The 21823-nt window shown below is 39.1% G+C and overlaps 1 protein-coding gene across 4 annotated transcripts in view; it reads right to left on the bottom strand.

The window, feature by feature from the left end:
- Positions 1-21823, bottom strand: part of tup (LIM1_Isl and LIM2_Isl domain-containing protein tup) — a 228006-nt gene that overhangs the window by 13578 nt on the left and 192605 nt on the right. For 2 of the 4 annotated variants that reach the window (XM_083131716.1, XM_083131715.1), the window contains exon 6: positions 5340-5516. The exons of the other annotated variants lie outside the window; for them this stretch is intronic. In XM_083131716.1, coding sequence (XP_082987842.1) covers positions 5397-5516 — 120 coding nt within the window. In that variant the 3' untranslated portion in view covers positions 5340-5396. The remainder of the gene's footprint in view (positions 1-5339; positions 5517-21823) is intronic. 4 annotated transcript variants of the gene reach the window in all.

The raw sequence follows: 21823 nt of genomic DNA on the forward strand, positions 1-21823 counted from the left end.
TGCATCATAAAAAAATAAATTCTGGTGCATCAAAACGCATCAACTGATGCATTAAAGTGCATCTCGACTGAAATAAATCCTCACTTGAATCAAATTATGCACTTTGGTGTTTCTTTCACGACATACAAAAATGCACCCAAATGCATCAAATGTGAATCTGATTCTTTGAAGAAGCCATAAAACACACTTTAGTGTATCAATCGATATGATGCATTTCATTTAATTTTCTGTGTGTATGCCATAACTCTAAACTGTCAATGTCACAACAGTACGAAGCAAAGAAAGATTGTAGCTTGTCGTGCTTCGGAAAATAGGCACAATAATAAAGTATAGACATCAAATAAACACCACCACCCTTGAATAGAAAGTGTGTTTGTGATATCATTTTCTCTGCGATGATAAAATATCTTTAAATCTTAAAAAAAATATTGTGAATATTCGTCTGAAGAAGACCCTGTCAGAGGGTGGAAACGTTACGTTTTTTTGTATATTTTTTTATACTATAAAAGTTTGTCTTGGTCAGCATTTTAATGTTTTATTAACATGAAAACAAAGCTTACGATGCAAGAAAATACAGTCCACTTAGGAGGTACATACGATTCTCAAGGATAAACATATTTTCACTACAAATTCAATTCCACAGGAGACAAATACATTGGCATAAAAGTAATGAATATAATTTCAACTCTTGCACTGGGCATTTTGATTAGAGAATGTAACTGCTGAAAATTATATTATTTCAGAATATAATATGAATAAATAGTGGTCGGACCCTGTGGCCAAGTGGTTAGCACATCGCGCTGCGACGCCAAGGGTCCCGGGTTCGAATCCCGCTCGGGTTTGGTTGTTTGTGAATGTCCATTCATCAATTTCATCATTTCATCACTCATCCCTATCTTCGCAAATTAGCCAAGAGGCACAAAACGCGAAGTAAAATAAACTAAATAAAAAAATTAATAAATAGTGTTGAGAATTGGATCATTAATTTTAGATAAGCTTCAAAGATTGATTCTCTTGCACAGAATCAAATTCTGTCACTATGACGGTACTAGAGAAACTATTTTTCTATCCTCACAAATGATAGACTGCGAGCAATAAAATTGCCCAAGCGTGCTGATTTTTGCATCGTATTGATTACTTGATGGATTTGTATTAAGTTCAACCATATGCACGGCGGTGTAATGTTAACATCGTAGCCTTGTAATCAAGGGGTCCCGAGTCGATACACGGTAGAGGCACATAGTGGTTCGGATCCCACTTTAAACTGTAGGTCCAGTCCCAATTAGCCTATCTGTGCATAAAAGTGGACTCAAAACGAAACTCAAACAAGCTAATCTGGACGACAGCTACAGCATCTAGTGAAATGTTACCTCCGCCGAGGATCGAACCCGGGACCCCTTGATATCAAGGCAGCAGATATATCGCTAGACTATCCGCGCTGGGAGCCCAATTTTAATCTTTCACATCTTAGCATTTAAGAATTAGTTTGTGTACTCTTCGAGTCTTTAACATCGTATTTCTTCCTCTCGAATATTTGCAGCGATAAGGATAGATGTAACAATAAAACCAAAGAGAGAATCTATATCACTCATGCAATCATCGTTACCTGAATGAGGAACCACGAAACAGAAAAGACACATAGCCCTTCTTGAGATTTTGAACGTCGTCCTAATTATAAAAAATAATCTGTTAGATCTATTCCGAAATACAGTGATACGATTTATAGAGACTAATTATTGTACACATTTAGCTGCATATGTCAACAATCAAAGAACAATCCCACAGCCACTGAATGCTTCTACCTACCAGACAGGCAACAAATATCGTAGCAAGTTTGACGAATGGCGACTCATGGTTTGGCCAATTACATAGTATCAAATGACCAGTGTCCACTGTTATCCAGGCATATCTGCAGCTAACCCCCTTCCCTTGATTTTAGAACACATCGTAATAAAGTATCCTTGCCATCTAACCGAACTACTAGAAAATTTACTTGAAGATGGAAGTTTTATAATGGAAAATGGAAACTTTTACTTTCTAAGTTTTCGGTCGAACAGTGGCATCGCGTGCAGTTCGCATACGAGTGTTCACAATAATGTTTTTGTACTAAATGCAGATTTACTCCATTCCCTTGTAACTTCATCTTCAGTTGGAAAATTGAGAATAACAGTTCAATTTATTTTCAACAATTTCCCCCCAAAATCACGCTATATTTAAAGTAATACAAGAAGAACCCAGGGGAAATTGTCCCTCTCCCCCTTAAAATCCACCAGGTTTAGCGAATTCTCGCTAAAGTTTGCAACTATGTAGCACAGACCTTTTCGAGTCCTCCTAGACATGCCTTGTGTATGCTGCACTCTGGTGCCGAATGTAAGAAGTATTGTCGCTTGCATCAGTGTTCGCACAGCGAAGTGAACATCTTCGGGGTATAGTGGCCAACAGCCCCTTAGCTGTCAGCTCTATGCAACACGCACAGCAATTGTGTTCAACGCCCTCCGTCGAACACCGTGGGAGTCAGTGTTACCAACTATCTAGAAAAGTTATCAGACGTGAAAGAAATCGTGTCACAGTAAATTGTATGTATATACTCGTACATCAAACAAAGTATTTTTTTCGAATAAATATACGTATGTGTGTGGGCGTCTAACATGTACGTAAATTAAGACATTGTACATGAGTGTTCACGTGCTCATGCGAACAGTATCAGGCGACGCGCCTGCGGTCAAAATGCGTCTACCGTACTAGAAAAATCTAGGGGGGGCTAAAGGGGGGCTGAGACTCGTTTTGGGGGCTTCAGCCCCCCTAGCCCCCCTGTAGCGCCGTCCCTGCTGGTAATGCTACGAATTGTCCCCGCGCTCAAGATTAACCTTCACTATAAGAGTCGACCAATTAAAAAGCTGTGTATTTTCGCCAAAGACCAGTAAAAGTAATGCGAGAGCTCACTTCTCGACCTGGATGCAACCCGACTCCACCCCGCTGTGGTTAGGAAGCTGCACAGACTGGGTGAAACACGACGGAAGAGTCTGACGCGGGACAAATTGCCTGTCAGGGTCTTGTCTTACCCCTTTTTGCCTTTCAGTGTGTGCTGGAAGGACCCAGATATAGAACTTGACGGAGAACACCTGCTCGACTGTTTGTAGAGCGCTGGTGGTCCTTCCTGACCCTGCCCTTGCTGCAACTTCAGCAAAAACTCAGGAAGGAGGCGAGAGAACAGTCACCGGTTGTAGGTGTTATTTGGCATTTCCTTCCGGGAACAGTAATGGGCATATTAACTAAAGGGTTAGCGGGTAAGATGGTTTGAATATTTCGAAGAGTTATCATTAATTAACAGGTCCATCGCTCTCACTGGAAACTAACATAAATCATTTCAAGTTACAAAAACAGAAAATTGCTAATAACATAAATAAAGTTCAGTTAAGTTTGTATTTGAACGGAATAGCCCAAGTAAAAACTTAATCAAGGGTCCTAGGTTCGATACCCGGTGGAGGCACATAGTGCTTCGGGTCTCACTTTAAACTGTAGGTCAGTCCCGATTAGCCTTACTGTGCATAAAGTGGACTTAAAACACCAATTCAATCAATCAGTCAGTTAATCAATGCACAAGTAAAAACTAGAATAGATCGAAAAACATCGAGTGTACAATGCAGTACCAGGTTACGTCTTCATATCCTACCATTTAATCCAAAGAATAAATGGTCACGCAGTTTGCAAAATTCCAAAAATTATACTTTTATTTGAGACGTCAAACAACAAACTTTATGACTAAAATTTCCCAATAACTTTTAAGCTTTTCCTTTAACGAGGTATACAAACTTAATAAAAAAAAGCAGAATAACTATGGACACTAACTTTGTGTAAAATAAAAATAAAATAATAATGAAAAACAGCCAGCCCCCGTGGCGGAGTAGTTAACACATCGCGCTACGACGCCAAGGGTCCCGGGTTTGAATTCCGGCCTGGGCATGGGTGTTTTGAGTGTTCATTCATCAATTTCATCATATCATCGCTCATCCGCAACTTCGCAATTAGCCAAAAGTGGCTGAAAAGCTAAGTAAAACATAGAAAAATCAATCAGTAATGAAAAATAGTAGTGCATCGAGTTGAGAAGTCACTCCAAGAATGTAATAATAATAAGAAGAATGATAAATTGGAATAAAATTTGCTTATTTTTATTAGATGATTACAGTTAATATTGCATTATAACAATCACAAAAGTGATAACAATAATTAATATTGTTATTATTTCTACTATTCTTGTTTTATCAATGTCCTGACGCACCTTCAAAAATTTCTGGCAACGCCAATGGGCACTTCGCCCGAGGAAGTAACTCAATTGTAGTTTATTTATTTACTTGAAAAATTCTCAACACAGAAAAAATCAATACCAGGATATAAACTATTGAACGAGTTGGAAATTTATCGTGACATGCTCCATGGCCACCAATAAGTTCATTGGTACATCTCCCGGAAATTGCTAATGAGAATAATCTATATCATAATTAATTAGCATGTGGATCCAAATTCATTATGCAAAGTTTTATTTTCTAGTATTTGTAGTTTACTAAAACCCATACAACTAATGTTTCATAACTTTTTTTATCTTACTGACATTTTACCCTCATGTCTGCCTCTGTTGGTTACAGAAAGGACGTTGTAAGGCCGATTGTTGTCAATTTTTGACTGCCACTGAAAGACAGACGGACATATTGAGTGAAATTGAAAATATCTCTGTATTCTAGTATTGGGTGTTCTTTCAGTTCACGAAATTATACCTTGTATCTATGGTAGTTTTCGAGCAATCGATAGATATCAAATGGATCGATTATTGACATGAATGGACTGATGAATAGATTATCTCGGGCTATCGACATGATGAGTTCTGAAAGGGTATCCGAGCTTTCTAGAGCTAACGTCATTCTCATCTTCAGGATGTGTTTGAAGATGGAGGAGGTTTCCGGTGAAGATAGCGAACCAATCCCATTCTTCCATTTGCGAAGAGACCCCCACTGTGTGGAAAGGCCTTCAAAATTTTAAAATAAGGCAAACAATCTGATATTACTTGGTGTAATAGCTGTCACTGAAACTGCATATGGGGAGCAACATGTGCTGCCACACGCCAGAGGTCCATCGAAGAAAACGAACCCCACGGGAACACCCAGATAAGAGATGGATTGTTATTACATGAGAATTGTTATATTGTGATCTAACTGATTTTTCAAAGCAATGCTATTTTGAAGCACTTTATAGGGATTTTGAGGGTGAAATTCCCATATTTACGGCAATCTTAAACTACTACCCTGCATCTAGTTATGTAATGGGTAAGTAAAAATACAACTCACATTTCTGCCTTTCGTTGCAAGAATGAAGCTCGCTTGTTAATATTTCGTGACATAATGTTATCCGAAGGTAGTCATCCAGTCTTGAGTGTATGAGTAGTCTGCAGGGGCTGTCACCGGAGTGCCTACTGGTGTGTGCCAACGGAATCGTGGAACATCGAGTACCAGAGGAACAGCAGACTGGAGAAGGAGAACACGTGTCAGTATATGTGACTATTTGCTCACTAAGCTATTGAAGCTAATATGAGTTTCTTTCAGTGATTGGGGTGAGTTGTATAGTTTATATAATATTAATGTAATACTAATCCGTGGCGCAACAGCCCTTGAAGGCCAAAGCTTACCTACAGACTGCCAGACTCACTCCAACATGCCTCAGCAGAGATGGGGGATCATCCAGTTACAGGGTCGTGTGGTAAGAACGACGAACCCATAGTCGTTGTTGTAGGATCGATGACCGGGATACCAATTTCTTCACGATGGTCGCATACACTGGACCAGATCTCGAGTGAAAATGTGTCTCCGGAGATTCGAACCAACGTGGGTCCCGTGGCCCGAGCCCAAAGCCTGACGCCTTAGACCGTACGGTTGTATTGTATATTACAGTTAATTATTTTGCTGGCCATATTGCAAGGCGAATTACAAATTAAACAATGCTGTATTTGTAAACAGTAATCTCCATGGCGCAACAACCCCCTGAAGGCCAGGTCCTTCCAAGCAGCTTTTTCATTGGGTAACGCGTAATGTGCGCCCGAAACCCGCTAGTTCATTTCAAGTATTGGGACTCGAACCCAGGACCACTCGCACCACTGGCGAAAGCGCTAACTTTTTTTTTTTTAAGGAAAACCCCTAAGCGGTAGTTTCCCATGTCATTCTCTTTCTCTGTTTACTCAATTCTGTATTTTCTCATTCAGTACAAACACAAGCATCCCGTTCATTTTGATACGCGGGAGTCCTGCTGTATTTGCATTTTCTTATACCTGCATTTTGTCGCGGTAATACCGTCGCCTTGTAATCAAAGGGTGCCGGATTTGATCTCCAGTGGAGACACATGGTGCTGTGGTTCGGATCTCACTTTCAATTGTGGTGCAATCGAGATCTGAGCAAAAAGTGGGCATACTAAGGAACTCTACCAACTTTATTTCATGTCGCTTTATCTGCCTCTGCCAACCGCGGCGATGATAATGCGTGATGATTAGATGCAACTGAAGAAGGCGCACTCACAAAATGTTCCGGTTGTGCCGAATTTTTTAAAAACACAAGTAGCTTGATTTCTTGTTGTTTATGAAAAACCAACGTTGAATTATTCAAGACGAACTGAACTGTTCATGAACTTTTACAAGTTCCTTTTTTTTGTCATTTATGAAAAACTTAAGATGATTTTTCAAGAAATTTAACACGTACCGTGAGTTTTTTTTGTCATGGAAATAAATATTAATATAAAAATATCATTACCTATCATGCTTTAAAAGTTAAGGTAATTTTTCAAAATTTTGGTCCAAGCCCTACTTTGTATAAAATTTCTAAATCGAGGAGGGGCAATTGCTCCTGTTGCCCCTCTCTGTGGACGCCTAATTCCAGGTGTTTTTTTAAAATTTTACTCTGCAGCTCACTCAGCCTCTAATCAATGAGTACCTGAGGGGCTTACAGTCAGTGGTGCACACAGCTGGAGCGTGGTGCTGATCACATCACCTGCAGTATGTCTGAGATCGTGGCAAGATGAAATGCATAGGGAGATCTTAATACATTTAATCTTTATAATGAATTCTTGAATCGAAACGAGTGTTGTGCACTAACATGTTAAGATATTTAATTTTAATGGGACATGAATCGGAAGGGGAAAAAAACACTCATAAATGCTCATATTAATCTATGTTTCTTATTGAACTTGCTGTCTTTTCAGACACAGCTTAATCTGTATACACATCACACCTTCCTCCTCTCGCGATGTTCCCAGGGAAAAAAAGTATTATTTTCGTGATTATCCGCGACACCTCGGGCCAGCGGGGAGGAAAAAAAACTCGTGCGAGTGTGGTCAACATCCATAATTAAGTCAACATACTTTGTTCTGCGTCGTCTGTATTTGTCAGCATCAAAGAGCAAATCCTTTCATCGCGTCTTATTACGCCTGTTGCATCGAGCGAAAGCTTTTGAACAGTGTTGCCAACTCCGAAGAGGGAAAAATCTCGATTTTGTGTGTGAAATTCCCTCTGAGGTTAAATTTCCTTTCTTGACCAATAGGGACGCGGAAATCGACTACAGAGGCAGAAAACTTCAGAAAAGGGGTTTTATATATATTTCGTGATTCTGCCTGCGAAGGTTACCATTTCGACATGGGCCTTTTGATGTGTTGGACCTTCTCCGGTTTTCATCATCATCAACAACAACGGAATACAAATATGACAAACGTTATGTGTTACTTATGTTCCGACGGAATGTCCTGGGTTCGAGTGTCGACTGGGACATGGGCATTCAATAGTGTTTCATCATTCATTATCGTTATTGTGACTAACTAATAGTAAAAATTTAGATAAAAAATTGTCCGATTCCTCCAACTCCTCCCCACCTCCGACTGCTTGCACATACAGAAGGCTATATTGGTACAGCTTTATGATACACTGCAAAAAAGAAGAAGTCTGGGAATGTCTAACAAACAGCAAAGTCGTAACCACGTAACGACGGTCGTATCCTCTCCTACAATAATAATTTCCTGCTTGAATGTTTTATGTTTTCGATTAATAGCCCTAACACTTTCAAGAAGTGAGCAATTGAAAATCTGTGATGGACATTGTATTCCCCGAAATCAGCTTCCAAGGAATGGTCTTCTACGGTTCCTCAAAGCTGTAGGCTACCCCTCCTGACCCCAAAATGTTTTGGCTCTAACTCCTTCATCACAAAAAAAGAGGTGTCAGAATACTTGCCTAAATATTTTTAAAGATATTTTCGCTACAATACCCAACATGAATTACAAACAAACAATAAAATAACCCATCTAAAGCCAAAGCAAGTCTTTAAAAATTATTAACAATGGGAATCGATCTTAATTTTTTTTCTATAAACATTAGACTTACTTTTCCACCCCCATACGAAAAAAAATCTAATGAAGCAACAACAAACAACTTAGTTCTGCGATTTTTTAAACACGCTGCATCCAGTGATGAGCTTTGGTCGATGAACATTCAGGGAAAAAAGTATATTGCATTAAAAATGAAATTAGAAGTTGCAGAGTAGGGTAGGTAGGGGGAAATCGGATCGGCCGAAAACAACTCAGTCGTGCAGACACAAGAACTCAAATTTGTGCGTTATTTCTGTGTGCATTGTGCTGCCACGCCTCAGAAGAAATAGAAATTGGCAGAACCCATTGTTTGTTTGGCGCCAGAAGAGTTCAAGATTACATTGTTTGAAGTAGTGTATTTTTGTGACGACAAAAGAGCAGCAAATGTAAGTTTTTATTGTCGTGGAATAAGCTTCTTTAAATTGCTTGTTAAGTATATTTGATTTTCAGATGTAATATTTCATTGAAATAAGCATGCCCCATCAGATGTGATAATTTTAAACAAAGCACATGAATCAGTGCAAACAAAATGAAGGTTTTTAATAAGGTGTATTTCGGGGTAATTCGGATCATTCAAATTCTCCTGCCTGTTTGATTGCTTTGAAATTACTGGAGGGATCCAGTACGCTATATTTATATTTTCATAAATCAGTCTGTCTATCTATGATCATCAGCAGCTTAATTTGTAACACAACACATGTGTACGCTTTAATGTAGGCTATTAAACAAAAATAAGAATATGTTAGCTCAAAGTGTAAGATTAGAAAAATTCATTTCGATAGTTGCAACACACCTCTCCTCACGATTGTACGTACAGGAAACGGTTGGTAACTTTTATTTGTAAACAATGGTTTAGCAATATCGATACTTAAAATATTCACCAAAGAGTAAGTTACTAAAACAGTAGAGAAGAGAAATGATGGCATTAGCGCCGTGAAGAATTTTCTAAAGAAAGGGAAGGGGCTCAATGTGTAAAAAAAAAAGTGTGACGTCATCTGGGTTGTCACAAATAGTAGTGTTTTAATACAGAGAAGTGGAGAGGAATTCAACAGAGCGAGGGAAAGAAAAAGATTTTAAAAAATAAAAACCTTGCGAGAAAGACAGACAAAGGTAAAGGAAATGAAAGGAGAGAGAGAGAGAGAGAGAGAGAACGAAAGAGTAATCGAACTTTGCGGCACACATATCAAACATATGACACGTTCACACAAACCCAGTAATTGCGTGAGAATACAGTAATTTGAAGAATTTGGTGTGTTATGACTGTTATGGTCATTACTTAGTTCTATTCAAAGCTAGAAACATGGAACACATTCTCCACACGTAAACCAAACAGGAAGTCCTTAGTTACGCTAACAACTCAAGTGCGATTATCGGTATAAAATGTAGTCTACACCATTTTGATATGCTGTGTACATCATTATTTCGATATGCTCAATTTACATACATCAGAAAAATGACCGGTACGTAAAGAATTTGCCTAGAGTGACTAGGGGAACTCGCAGCATGACAATGTTTTCAATGTTAGTAACAAATCAAAAGTAGTAACCTTCACACCTTCTAAATGGCTTGTTTTCTTCAGAAATTTCCCACTGAGGGTGAAAATGTTCCAGCTGAAATTCCCATTTGGTGAAATTTCACCACACGTGGCAACGCTGATTCTGAAAAACCCGTCCCTTACAAAGTTGCCAGATCTCACGCGGTACTAGCACGGTGGGCTTGTCTATAACCCCAGCTTGTCACTTGATCCTTGTGTTGACTTTAGCTCCGACAGGAGTCACATCCCTGCCGTGGAGGATTTAAATATAGCCGTACGTTCGGCTGCCTTCTATCTCCCATGTTATTGATGCCCCTTCAGCAATGAAAGGTTTTAACACTGAGCAGCCATCCCGCGGCTACAAGGCACGGGCTAAGCTCGCTGTGTAGCTTCTCCGTCAATTCTGTTCTTTCAAATATGTCAATTCTCTCGGGCATCTCAAAAAAATCACGATGTCTGGATAGTGTTCTGGCAAATCGGAGAAGATTCTTTAACTTGGTGGTTTGAAAAATGCATGTTTCTTTCATGATAAATTTCTGGTGCCGGCTTCAATTCTCGTGAGAATTGTTCTTGGGTGTCTGAATCGCGATTTACACTACAAAAGGGTAACTGGAGAAATGAGGGACTACACTGTTACAAGTTACCGTAAAACGTACGATATTCTGCCGTTAAAATGTAACAGTCTGCCTGTCAAAAAATGTGAATATTTTATCTTGTATAAAGATTATTAATGATTATACGAATATAGAGGTTAGGTGCACCATAAATATATTTTTTAAAAAACTGAATATTTAAAACTACATTCATTACGTTAGTGAATTTAATTTATTACGTTGTATTTCTGATTTAAAAAAAAGTTTTTTCACATATAAGAATAGACCTATTTCAGTTATGTCTGTCTGAAGAACATCTATTTAAAAGCGTATATTACTATTACTCTGGGAAAGAGAAAATTTCAGCAGTGTGCTACCACAATATACCTCTGTCAAGTGTAAATTTCTCCTCTGCATATTCTGACTTTGTTGTCCAAAATAATAATAATAATAATAATAATAATTGAATGGCGCCCTATAGCTTCAGCCCCTTTAGCCTATCCCACGCTACGAGAGTAACTGTTTTTATTTAACTTTCAACATGTATCATGAATAAAGATAGACAATTCAAATTGCTGTTGCGTGCACCATAAATGTATTTCTAAAAACTGAATTATATATATCTGCTGTAAATAACCATAACATTTACAGCAGCCGATATTAAATATCTTGTTCAGGAAAAGCAGAAATAACAGTGAAAATTGCTGCGCGAAAGTAGATGTTATTTTCTACCACCATCATATGGTTAAGACAAGAAAAATATTTTTAAAAAATTAAGAGGAAAATATATTATACAGCAATAAGATCTGTTGCAAAGCACGCTCTTGAACATAGTGTGTGGTCAGAGTGGATGAACTAGCAGCAGAAATACGAGAAACAACCGTCTTACGAAAGATACGTTGACAAAAATAAGAAAACAGGGAGTGGAGAAGAAACGTCGATGGAGAAAATATCACTAAAGGAGAGGGAAGAGAAAATACAAATGTAGAAAATAAAATTAGAACATAACAGGAAGATGTAAGAGAATTTAGAATTAAGACCATGGAGCTAGAAGGCTTTGGAAAAGAAACAATATGTGGAAACGTACAGAGAAAGGAGAGTCGGTAGAAGTTTTATAAGTAATTTCTATCAGTGATAGTAATTTTGTGAAAATAAACGGAAAGACAAAATCTTGGAGACCAGGGTCAAGGGGGATCACTTGCCTCCCCCCCCCCAACCTCCCGAACTTTTCAGGCTTATTAATATGAATTTTTGTCAACCTACTTGGATCTGAGGAACAGAGAAATAAGGGGATCGTTGGGATGATTCCACTTATGTAGCAAAATAGTGTTGGGCGCTATTTTTATGGGATGGACAACTTTTCGATTTGATTCTGCCCCTTCCCTCAAAATTAAGACCGAGGTTCGATTCTGACCCCCAAAAGGTGGGCACAAGTTTCACTCATGTTTGGAGAAGTATTACGAAGAAGAAGTACAAATAGTCAATAGTAAAAGACGACACCGAAGACTCTCTAATCCAGTGGTTCCCGTGGCTGCAGCTTACAGGGGGGCCGCGAAATGTTCAAATATTTTCACTGAAATGACTTATTTAGTACTTTTTACACATAAAATGTTTCCGAGTTTGAAATATGTGTTTATTTTTTAACTTAAGGCAAGCAACCTAACCACACTAATTTAGCGCTGCAAGTGTTAGATAGGTCTATATTCTAACTTGCGCGCCGCGGAAAAATTTTGAAACAGTATAAGGGCGCCGTGAAACGAAATAGTTTGGGAACCTCTGCTCTAATCAATATACGAGTGGTTGAGAGCAGAATTGGCGTAACTCCATTCAAGCCAGTTTTGAGAAAAAGGCACATTTAAATAAGTTAGAACTATATTTAGTTGTCGGAGCACAAACATGGTGGTGGACTCTATGAGCAAGAATTTGAAACTTAGAAGATACTGAAATGTTGATACTTTACAGCTCAAGTTATACATGTAACTCAATTTCCATTAAAAGTAGAGTTATGCCACTTGTGTTCTGAACCCTTCATATGAGGTTGAATACATACTAAATAATGTAATCTTTCTATCAAATTTCCAAGATTAATAGTAGACACAAAAATACCATGTATAAGCAAAAGTTAATTTTCTGCTATCGCTTTCTTTGGAAGTAATTTTTAAAACTCGTCTTACAATACATACCTTAGGAAAAACTATATATTTGTTGGCGTCGCCGGTAAAAGGAAAGACTATCTGCTTTGTGGACCAGCGAACACTTTAAACCATTCTTTTTAATTCCATTTTTTTGGGTACACCTGGCAACCTTGCAAATGGAGCCAAAATGTCGGGCATTTTACGATGGCTATCGGCCCGTAAGAACCTGCTGTCTCAACTGCACTCAGAAGAACTTGGATTTTACGAACAAGGATGCTGATAAAAGGGAATAAAAGATATAGAAGACTCGAGGTGCTCCACCGAGGAGGTTAAGTGGTGAGCCGTGTTGGAGTTACCAACCCTCTTGGCCAGGGACCGGAGATTATTTCTGTTGTTCTTCGCAGGTTAATGGGGCTTGGGATGTAAACCCGGTTGTTGGTGGCTGCGCTTGGAAACTCTATGGTCCGTTTCCCTTTCAGCGTGCGCCAAACTATGCAAACTAACGCATACTTATTATATACTGTTTGGAATAACCAAAGTATAGTTTCTGGCAACCAAACATTTGTTTAAATATGCAACAAATTGTTCGTTCACCAGAAGCAAATTATTTTCGTAATCTTGCACATTTGTTTAGGGTTGCCAAAGAAGTAGGTCAAAATTACCAATGCCACTAATTTTTTGTTTATAGTTACCAAGAGGTTTAACGAAACATGTTTTGTTAATTCAAACAAAACAGTGTTTTTTTTTTCCTGTGTACCTGACATCGTCTGCAACTACAATTCTTTACAACAACGGTGGCAGCATGGAGTGGGTTGTTGACAAGTCAGTTCGTTCTACCTATTTCATCATATTGACATTCATTCTCATTGTCGTGATTAAGCTACAGGTGGAATAACCAAATAATTATTAAATTCTCAAAGAACTATTAGGGATTATTATTCCGGATTAAACTATTGATGTAATTGCACATTTTTTACAACAATGGTTCAATCTAATAATGGCAGAGTTATAAGTATTCTGTTGTGGTGGTAGTCTGTGTAGAGCTTGTAAAGAAGTCTGCGAGGACCTCATTGTCTGTACGTAACTGATACGCAAGCCACAGTTGATTGAAATACCTCCAAAATATTTATCGATTCTGGAACTCATAATAACCACTATACTATCGGGCGGCAGTGGCGGCTCGTGTTCTGGCTCTATGGGTGTGCACTTTAGTCTCTCGTCCAGAAGTGTTATAACACCCCTGTGAAATACTCGCACCCGTTTTTGCGTACATAATGATGCTTAATATATTGGCAACACAAGTTTTGATCACCTTTCACTGATTTTTTTAACACGATTTTTTTTACAAATTTCAAATATTTCGGAAATTATCCAGCCAATAACGAGAAGAGCGATGTTATTGTGCAATATGTAATTCAGAATTCGATAACCTGATAAAATCACTCAAAACATAGAAATACCGATCTACAATATCAATACTATTGTCGATTTGCAAAATATTTCGTAAAAACTTCCTCCCCCGCTCCGCTAATATTAATGAACAAGGAGAACTGGCGTCACCAAGGAAGCCAATCCAACTACCACATGGAGGAAATCAATTGTGATCTATCTAGCCGTTGTTTATCTCTAATGACAGACTGATCGAACCAAGCAAATCAAGCGAAATCAAGAGAATAATACATCTTAAAGAAAATTACATTACTCACTCAGTCCATACTGTTCTGCTTCGTAATTCAGAATATTGAGTCTCTGCTTTTGTTATGTAGTAAAGTTTACCTATTCATCATGAAATCAAACACTTTGCACTGAAACAGGTACGACCATTTGACAATGCTAAACAATTTTGCAACGCAGTAACAGATGACATACAATGCAAAATAGCTAACTGATTGATGCACACTCCCTCCGCGCGGGTGATAATTCGGCTACTGCCCCACAGAGACCGTTTCTTTTGGGCAAGATACACTAAGCAAACGCATGCTTAAAACGCCCGTTTCGTTTCAGTTGCACCCCCACCCCCCGCCTTTTCTTCCCCTGTCATGCTCGGGACAGAAAGGGAGGGATAATATTCCATCGAAATTTCCCTTTTCTAAAAAAAATCCCTGAATTTGCAATGATGTATGGGTTGCCAGGACTCCGTCACACGATCTCCAATGGAATGGGTTTGCAACACTACATTTGCTCGCACACAGATCGCTGCGTTCACGGCCTTCCTAAATGATGCAACCTCCACTCACACGGCGTTCAAGCCAAAAGAGCCAATCAGCGTCCTCTACGTGACTGCTGCAATAGCGTCATAGGGAGCGAAACTAACATTACGTTCAAGCCCCAACCGCGGCTCCGTCTACGCGGGTTGATATCACTGACCGCAGGCTTCTCCAACATCTCTCTTGGTGAAGCGGCGTGGGAACACTTGATGTTTCGAAGGAAATAGAGTTCAAAATAATGATTTGCATTGCAGATTTATTTGGGTGTGCACGTGCGAATGTGCGAATAGGCAGAAGCCGCTTCTGTCAAGCGGTTATATGTCTAGAAACTAAATGCGCGGTTGATTGCGGCTTTTCGATAAAAAACTTAAATATGAACAATTTTAACAGGAAATAATGAGATAATTTCGTTCGTTTACGGGAATATTTATTTACTTTTCTCTTTGGATAGGTTTTTAAAAACAAGCAAATCTTTTCAAAGAGGTAATTAGGCGAATAATAATAATTCCATATCTTATTGATAATGACACTAAATTCAAGGTTTCACTGTAATAACATTATGAACAAATTATAGTTTCTACTGAAAGAACAGAAAACGGGAATATTATAAATCTGTCCTGTACTAGAAACCAAGATAACGAAACCTTTTCATTACCTCTGTTCAATTTTTTGGCGCCAATTGTATCAGAGATATCTGTACTGCTGTTCAGTTTATCCTTAGTTTTATATACAAACTCGTACAATGGACATTGAGTTGGTTCTGCAACTCAGAACTAGATTCCTGTGTAAAACTATTTTCATCCTGTCTAGTTACTCTAATGTTGAATAACACGCGTAATTTGAATGTGAAATGTAGATGCTACATGCTGCCAACAATTTCTTGTTGCTGGACACCATTTAAAAGGCTATTTCATGTATACACTGCAGAACTTCGCTGGAGAAATAACGGTTTAAGACCGTAAATTTCCGCTGACCGCGACAGTTTTTAAAATATCAACGACTACAATTACTTAACGGTATAATTAATGTAATTTTAATGGTTCGATTTCTAAAATATATTTATGGTGCACAACACTAGTTCATGAATGAATAATGAAAAACTATTCATGTCTCATTGCTGTACTGTAGGGCAGAACCGTTATTTTGATAAAATCTTGTTTACATGCTGGCCCCTTCGGGAAGGAAGGATTCTGAGGTTGCTGCTTGTTGCACAAATGGTGGGGGGCAGTGGTAGGCCTCATCAGATGTTATATTGTAAGTTTCTTCGTAGGTAAACGCGGCAACAGCGGGTCACTGCCATAAAGACTATCCCTACGCTGGGAGTTAGTTTGGCTAGACTCGAATATGCCAAGCGGTTACCTACGCTGTAAAAATTATATGGACAGAATTTGGTGCTGGCGGTGGGGAAGGTGGGGGGGGGGGGGGTTGACAGTGTATTTCAAAAGAGTCCGTGTCGCTTGCGCTGAGTCATTTGCGCCGAGGCTTCTTATCGGTTCATTTCCGCCGCGACATATGTCAAGACCTTCCTTGGTGGGTTTTCCCACAATCGGGAGTGTCATTACCGCCGCGCGCATGTGTGTTTATGACGTTGCCCAGCGTTTATCTTCGATTGAAGAGGAAGGTGATTGGTAAATGAATGTAAGGTGAAAGTATATGTGAGGGATATACACTGGGAAATTAGTAGATATTTATGTAAAACTGAGACTTGAAAGAGACTACAAGATGGCTGAGAATATGGAAATTATAGAAACAACGCGTGCAATGCCTTCGAGCATTTGCATACCTACAATAATTCAAATAACGTTTGTATTGTTGTTGTGCAAGTGTATCGAAATATTGTGTTTATATATAAGTAGCTATTACTTATATAATGTTTGCAAAAAATTACACTGTATTTATAATGTTTTTGACGATTTTATGTAGTGTATAATAATTAAGTGTAATAGACTGGCATATTTATGTTGCTTCCAAAGTGTACATTTACGTAGTACTTGAAGAATGCTTTCAATATTTTAACAATACTGTATTTACAATGTTTTTTGGCGATTAACGATAAATGATTAATAGTTAATAGGCTGATACTGATTTATGTATTTTCTGTTGTGGAATAAAATTGATACAAGTAATCCTGTGCACCGACTTTTGAAATGAGTAAAGAAAAGTCATATTTGACACTCTGGATAGGTTTAACATTTCAGTGTAAACACAGCTGTGCATCGTCATAAATACACGTTTGATTATGTACTATGCACCATGTGCCCATAAACACACGTGCTCGCGGCGGTGATGACACTGTGGATTGTGGGAAAACCAGTCGAGGAAGGGCATAATTTATATTTGGGTACATGGTTGTCATTTTTCTTATAAAATTTTATTGAAGTCCACTTCATACACAGACAGGTTAATCATGATTCGCCTACATTTTAAAGTGTAAACCACTCTGTACTAGAACTGGGAACCGAACCCACAATCCCGAGGTTACAAAGTTAGCGTTAACTTATACAGTGACGGGGTGGGGGGGGGGAATGTTGCTGACTCACGTACTAAATCTTTGAAGAAAAAAAAAGGTTAAATACGAATGTTCTATATTTCTATTAATAGTGTGTTAATTAGCAACAGCTTTTGCTGTATCAATTAACGTAGTACATTTTAAGAGACTGCGCTTACAAAAAAACAAAAATACAAATTACGTCCAGCTGATAGTTCAAATCGCTTTTCACCTTTTTTCGTCTAGAGAAGACCGGAATTTTTCGTATCTTCTCAAGAAACAAGTTCTTGTTTTTTGTTCACCCGCCCCTCCCAGCAAATACCAAGGTTACTAACACAGTTATCGGCCTATAAACAATGCAGCGACCACAATTACACGCAATTCAACTACGGCGATAACGTGGGGCATTCCCAAGTCACCGGGCCAAAGGACACGGAGCACCACGACAGTCGCACCTCTGGCGGTGATGGATGGAAGTACATCACGGGACAGCGCCCGTGCGGCGAAGTTCAAAAGAACTCTGCAGACTCGCGACACTAGCCGTCGCCAAAGGAATACCCCCCCCCCCCCTCCTTCCCGTCTCCTTTGCTCTTCAGGTTAGATTGACCCAGAACGAAGTTTTTGCCTCCATTCCTTCGCGTTCATCCACAAGAAGTTTTTGCTGATACGAAATACTTTATCTACAAATGTGTTTTGTTTTTTTGTCCTAGCTTGATGCACTAGATCCTTACTGTACCACTGACATGCATTTTCTGTGACGTCATGTTTTGTGTACGTGAGCACCATATGCATTCCTTTTCAGAAGCAGCGTCAACGGTGGGTCAACCGAACTTTAAATTTGATAAAATTTAATTTGATTTGTGTAAAAATTCAAAATTTACTGTCTCCAGATGGCGTTGTGGCGCCATACCTTTGTAATCAAGGGGTTCCGTGGAACACTTATTGGTTCGGATCCTACTTTTAACTGTACAGCCACCTACAATAAAAATGTGACACCTAGATCCTGAAATACTCGTTATGTGTGTTGCCTAGCTTTACGTCGATTTGAATAATAAATTTCCAATGGCAACTTCTACAACCGCCGTAGAATTAGGCAACACACACAACGCCTTGCAAGGAAGCGAATATTTCAGGATCTACGTGTCCCATTTCTATTGCCGGTGATTGTACATCTAGTTTCAGATTAGCCTATTTGTACAGTCACGGACACTTCTGGGTTGTAATGATCCCCTTGTCTTTCAATGGAATCACTACAACCCAGAATTGTCCGTGACTGTACATACAGTGGAGTCAAACAAAACTTTAAAAAATCAAGGCTTCTAATCATACACGTGATCAAATTATTCATTGTTTTAACAAAAAGGCTTGCTTTGTTTCACTGTCTGTCTAATCGAGACGGACATACAATTTAAAGTGGGACCCGAACCAGCGGGTTTCGAACCCGGGAGTTCCTTCATTACAAGGCGACGGCGATACTACTTCGAGGCTGGGGGTTCATGTCCTCACGGACGCCTAGTTGGAGGTCGGGTTCGCAAAGTACCACAAGAGGAGGTTTAGAAATAGTATATTCCAAAAACGTTAGTAAACTTTCTATTGCTAAAACATATATTTGCATAGTAGAAAACGTCAATGGGGATACAATTCAAGGAGCTACAAGAAGTTTGATTTGAACAAAACACCGCACTAGACAAACCAATTTCTCCAGATCTCGTCTCGCTACAAGCCTGCCTCCGTGGCAGAGTGGTTAGCACAGCCCGCTACGACGCTAGGGGTCCCGGGTTTGGCATGGGTGTTCCTTGCGAGTGTCCCTTCATCAATTTCATTATATCGTAACTCATCATCATCGTCGCGATTAGCCAAAAGAGGCAAAAAATAAAATAAACCAAATCATTCAATCAGTCAATCGTCTCGCTACAAACCATGTAAGAGTTAAAAGTACAGCCTTGTAACTAAAGGGAAGCAGATTGCTACTACTTTTAAAGTCATCAAGGTATAACGGCAGTGCCCGTCACAAGAAAGGCTTCAATTAATAAGCCGTATTTTTTTTTAGGAACGCCTCGTTAACGACTAACCTGCATATTGTAATCTTAAAAAAAATGAATGATCTTGATACTTTTTTTTTTTTAGCATACTCAGAGAAGTCCAATTAAGGCGAGTGATATAAATTACCAAAATTCATAGATTCTTTACAAAGACCGTTAGGTGCACGTCAGAGGTTTTAAAAAGAAAACAAAAAACATCATGTCAGATAGTAGATAGATTTGAATTTGGGGAGATTGGGGTAATGAATACAGCTAACGTAAAAGAGATTGCAGACACAACATGAAAATTCGTTGTAATTGTGATTCAAAACATTTGCGTGGTTCAAAAAGATTTAGCCCTCGTAGACAAATACATCATTCTACGTATTGGTGCAAGTGATTGGCGGTGTTGAATAATGAGATAAAAATATGAATAAAGCTTGCACGCCCACAGTCCTGTAGATGCGGGATCTGGCCTGGATAGAAGAAACGAAAAAGAAAAAAAAACTTGCACGATGAAAACACAATCAGTCACCCCTTCCTGGTGACGTCACAAACCAGATTTTCAGCTCGGTTACGTCCTTGCAATTCTAGATCACGACAAAGTTTCATCTTTAGGTGGCGTGTACAGAGCATAAAGCTGCAATACTGGTTCAGTTCAAGTCCACTTTATGCTAGGGTAATCGGGACTGGACCTAGACTTTAAGGTGTGGAATCCGAAGCTCTATGCAGCGCCCGAGTTTCAAACCGTGGAACCCCTTGATTACAGTGACAGCAATACAATTACCCCACCGAGTCGTACAAGTGCCAGAATACAGTGCGTATTTATGAGAAATATATTACAAATTCTTCGCACTAAAAACGGAAGCCTCCTTCTTTTAGCCCCCACCCGTCCAGCTGAAGGATCTTGGGTACGATTTATATTGGGGGGAAGGAGTCAAGACTGTCGACCTTCTATGAGAATTGACATTGTTTATTTTAAAATCTTGTCACTTTTATACTTAATAAGAGAAATGAAGTTCAGTTAGTATTATAACCAAAGTGAAAACTGTATTACATCGAAAAAATTAAGTGTAAAATACAGGTTATGTTTTCATGTTCCCCACCATATAATAACACAAACGACAAATGGTTCCACTGTTTTCAAAATTTCAAAAATTAAAAGTTTGATGTGAGAAGTCACATAACATAAGTGTAAAATTTTATGAGTAAAATTTCCTCCTTACTTTTAAAGCTTTTTCTCAAACGAGAGGTGTAAAAGTTAATAACATGATAGAATAATTATGCATTTCTGTGCACGAACTGTATGAAATTCAAAATAATATAATAATAATAACGGGAAACACTTGTGCTGGATATTCAATCATCTGGGTGGTGGATCGAGTAGCAAAATATATCCAAGAACACAATAATAGTAATAATTTAAGTTCTGCCAATGACCTGACCTTCCAAAACTTTTTGTCGGCGACCACGAGTGTCTTGGATGAGTGTTATCATTCTAATCATCACTCATCCTCACAAAAAGTGGCAGAAACGTAAATACAAATAAACTGTAGGTCCAGACCCTATCCAAGCAGTTCCAGCGAAAAGATGGTTGACGTCATTCTCAAATACAACTAACAGCAAGCAACTGAAGAAGCTGTAGGACAAATGGCATCGATAAAGCAAGAGAAGTGAAACGAACACTTCGCACAAGTTCTGCGAAAAGAGTTCTTGATGCTTATTCAAATCTCCTGTCGCCGGGACGAGTGCGAGGTGCATATGTATTGCTTAATTTCAGCAGGAGTCGGTGGATGGAGGCATCTGCTTCCTACGGAAAAGGAGGTTAGGCTCGCGAAAATGCGTCCACAGATGTCACTAGCGTTCTGGTGACAAAGAGGAAGCAAAAATGCAAGTAATTAATATGCAGGGTGAGGATTCTCGCGTTTCAAATGGAGCGGTGTCACGAACCAGGGTGATTATTAAATGCGCCTTTTTGTTTTTAATTGGTGTCGTTCGTGTGACTACCGCTTTAGCGTCAGGTAATCGAGCAATGCTCACTGAGTGTCCTGGTCGCTTGAGTGCTCGAACATTTGCTACCATGCTTGTTTTAAGTTACTTTATGCAGAGATCGGGACGGGATCTGGAGTTTAAAGTGGGTTTGAGTTTTTGTTTCTAAGTCCACTTTTATGCACAGATAGGCTAATCGGGACTGGACCTATAATTTAACGAGGGGATCCGAACCACGGTGGTGTCTTCCGGGTATCGAACTCGGTACCCCTTGATTACAAGGTGACGAGGTTACAGCTACGCCGCCGGGGAGGCCCAGTTTAAAGTGGGGTCTGAGGGACTTTGCAATGTGCCTACAGCGGGTATCAAAACCGGGAGCCCTTCATTACAATGCGACGACGTTACCACTATGCCATCAGGAGGTCGGAACAAACCTAGAGTAAGAGGCTACTTTGGTATTGGACAAGT

Source organism: Lepisma saccharinum, chromosome 11, assembly GCF_977018435.1.
Source record: "Lepisma saccharinum chromosome 11, izLepSacc3.1, whole genome shotgun sequence".
Lineage (NCBI taxonomy): Eukaryota > Metazoa > Arthropoda > Insecta > Zygentoma > Lepismatidae > Lepisma > Lepisma saccharinum.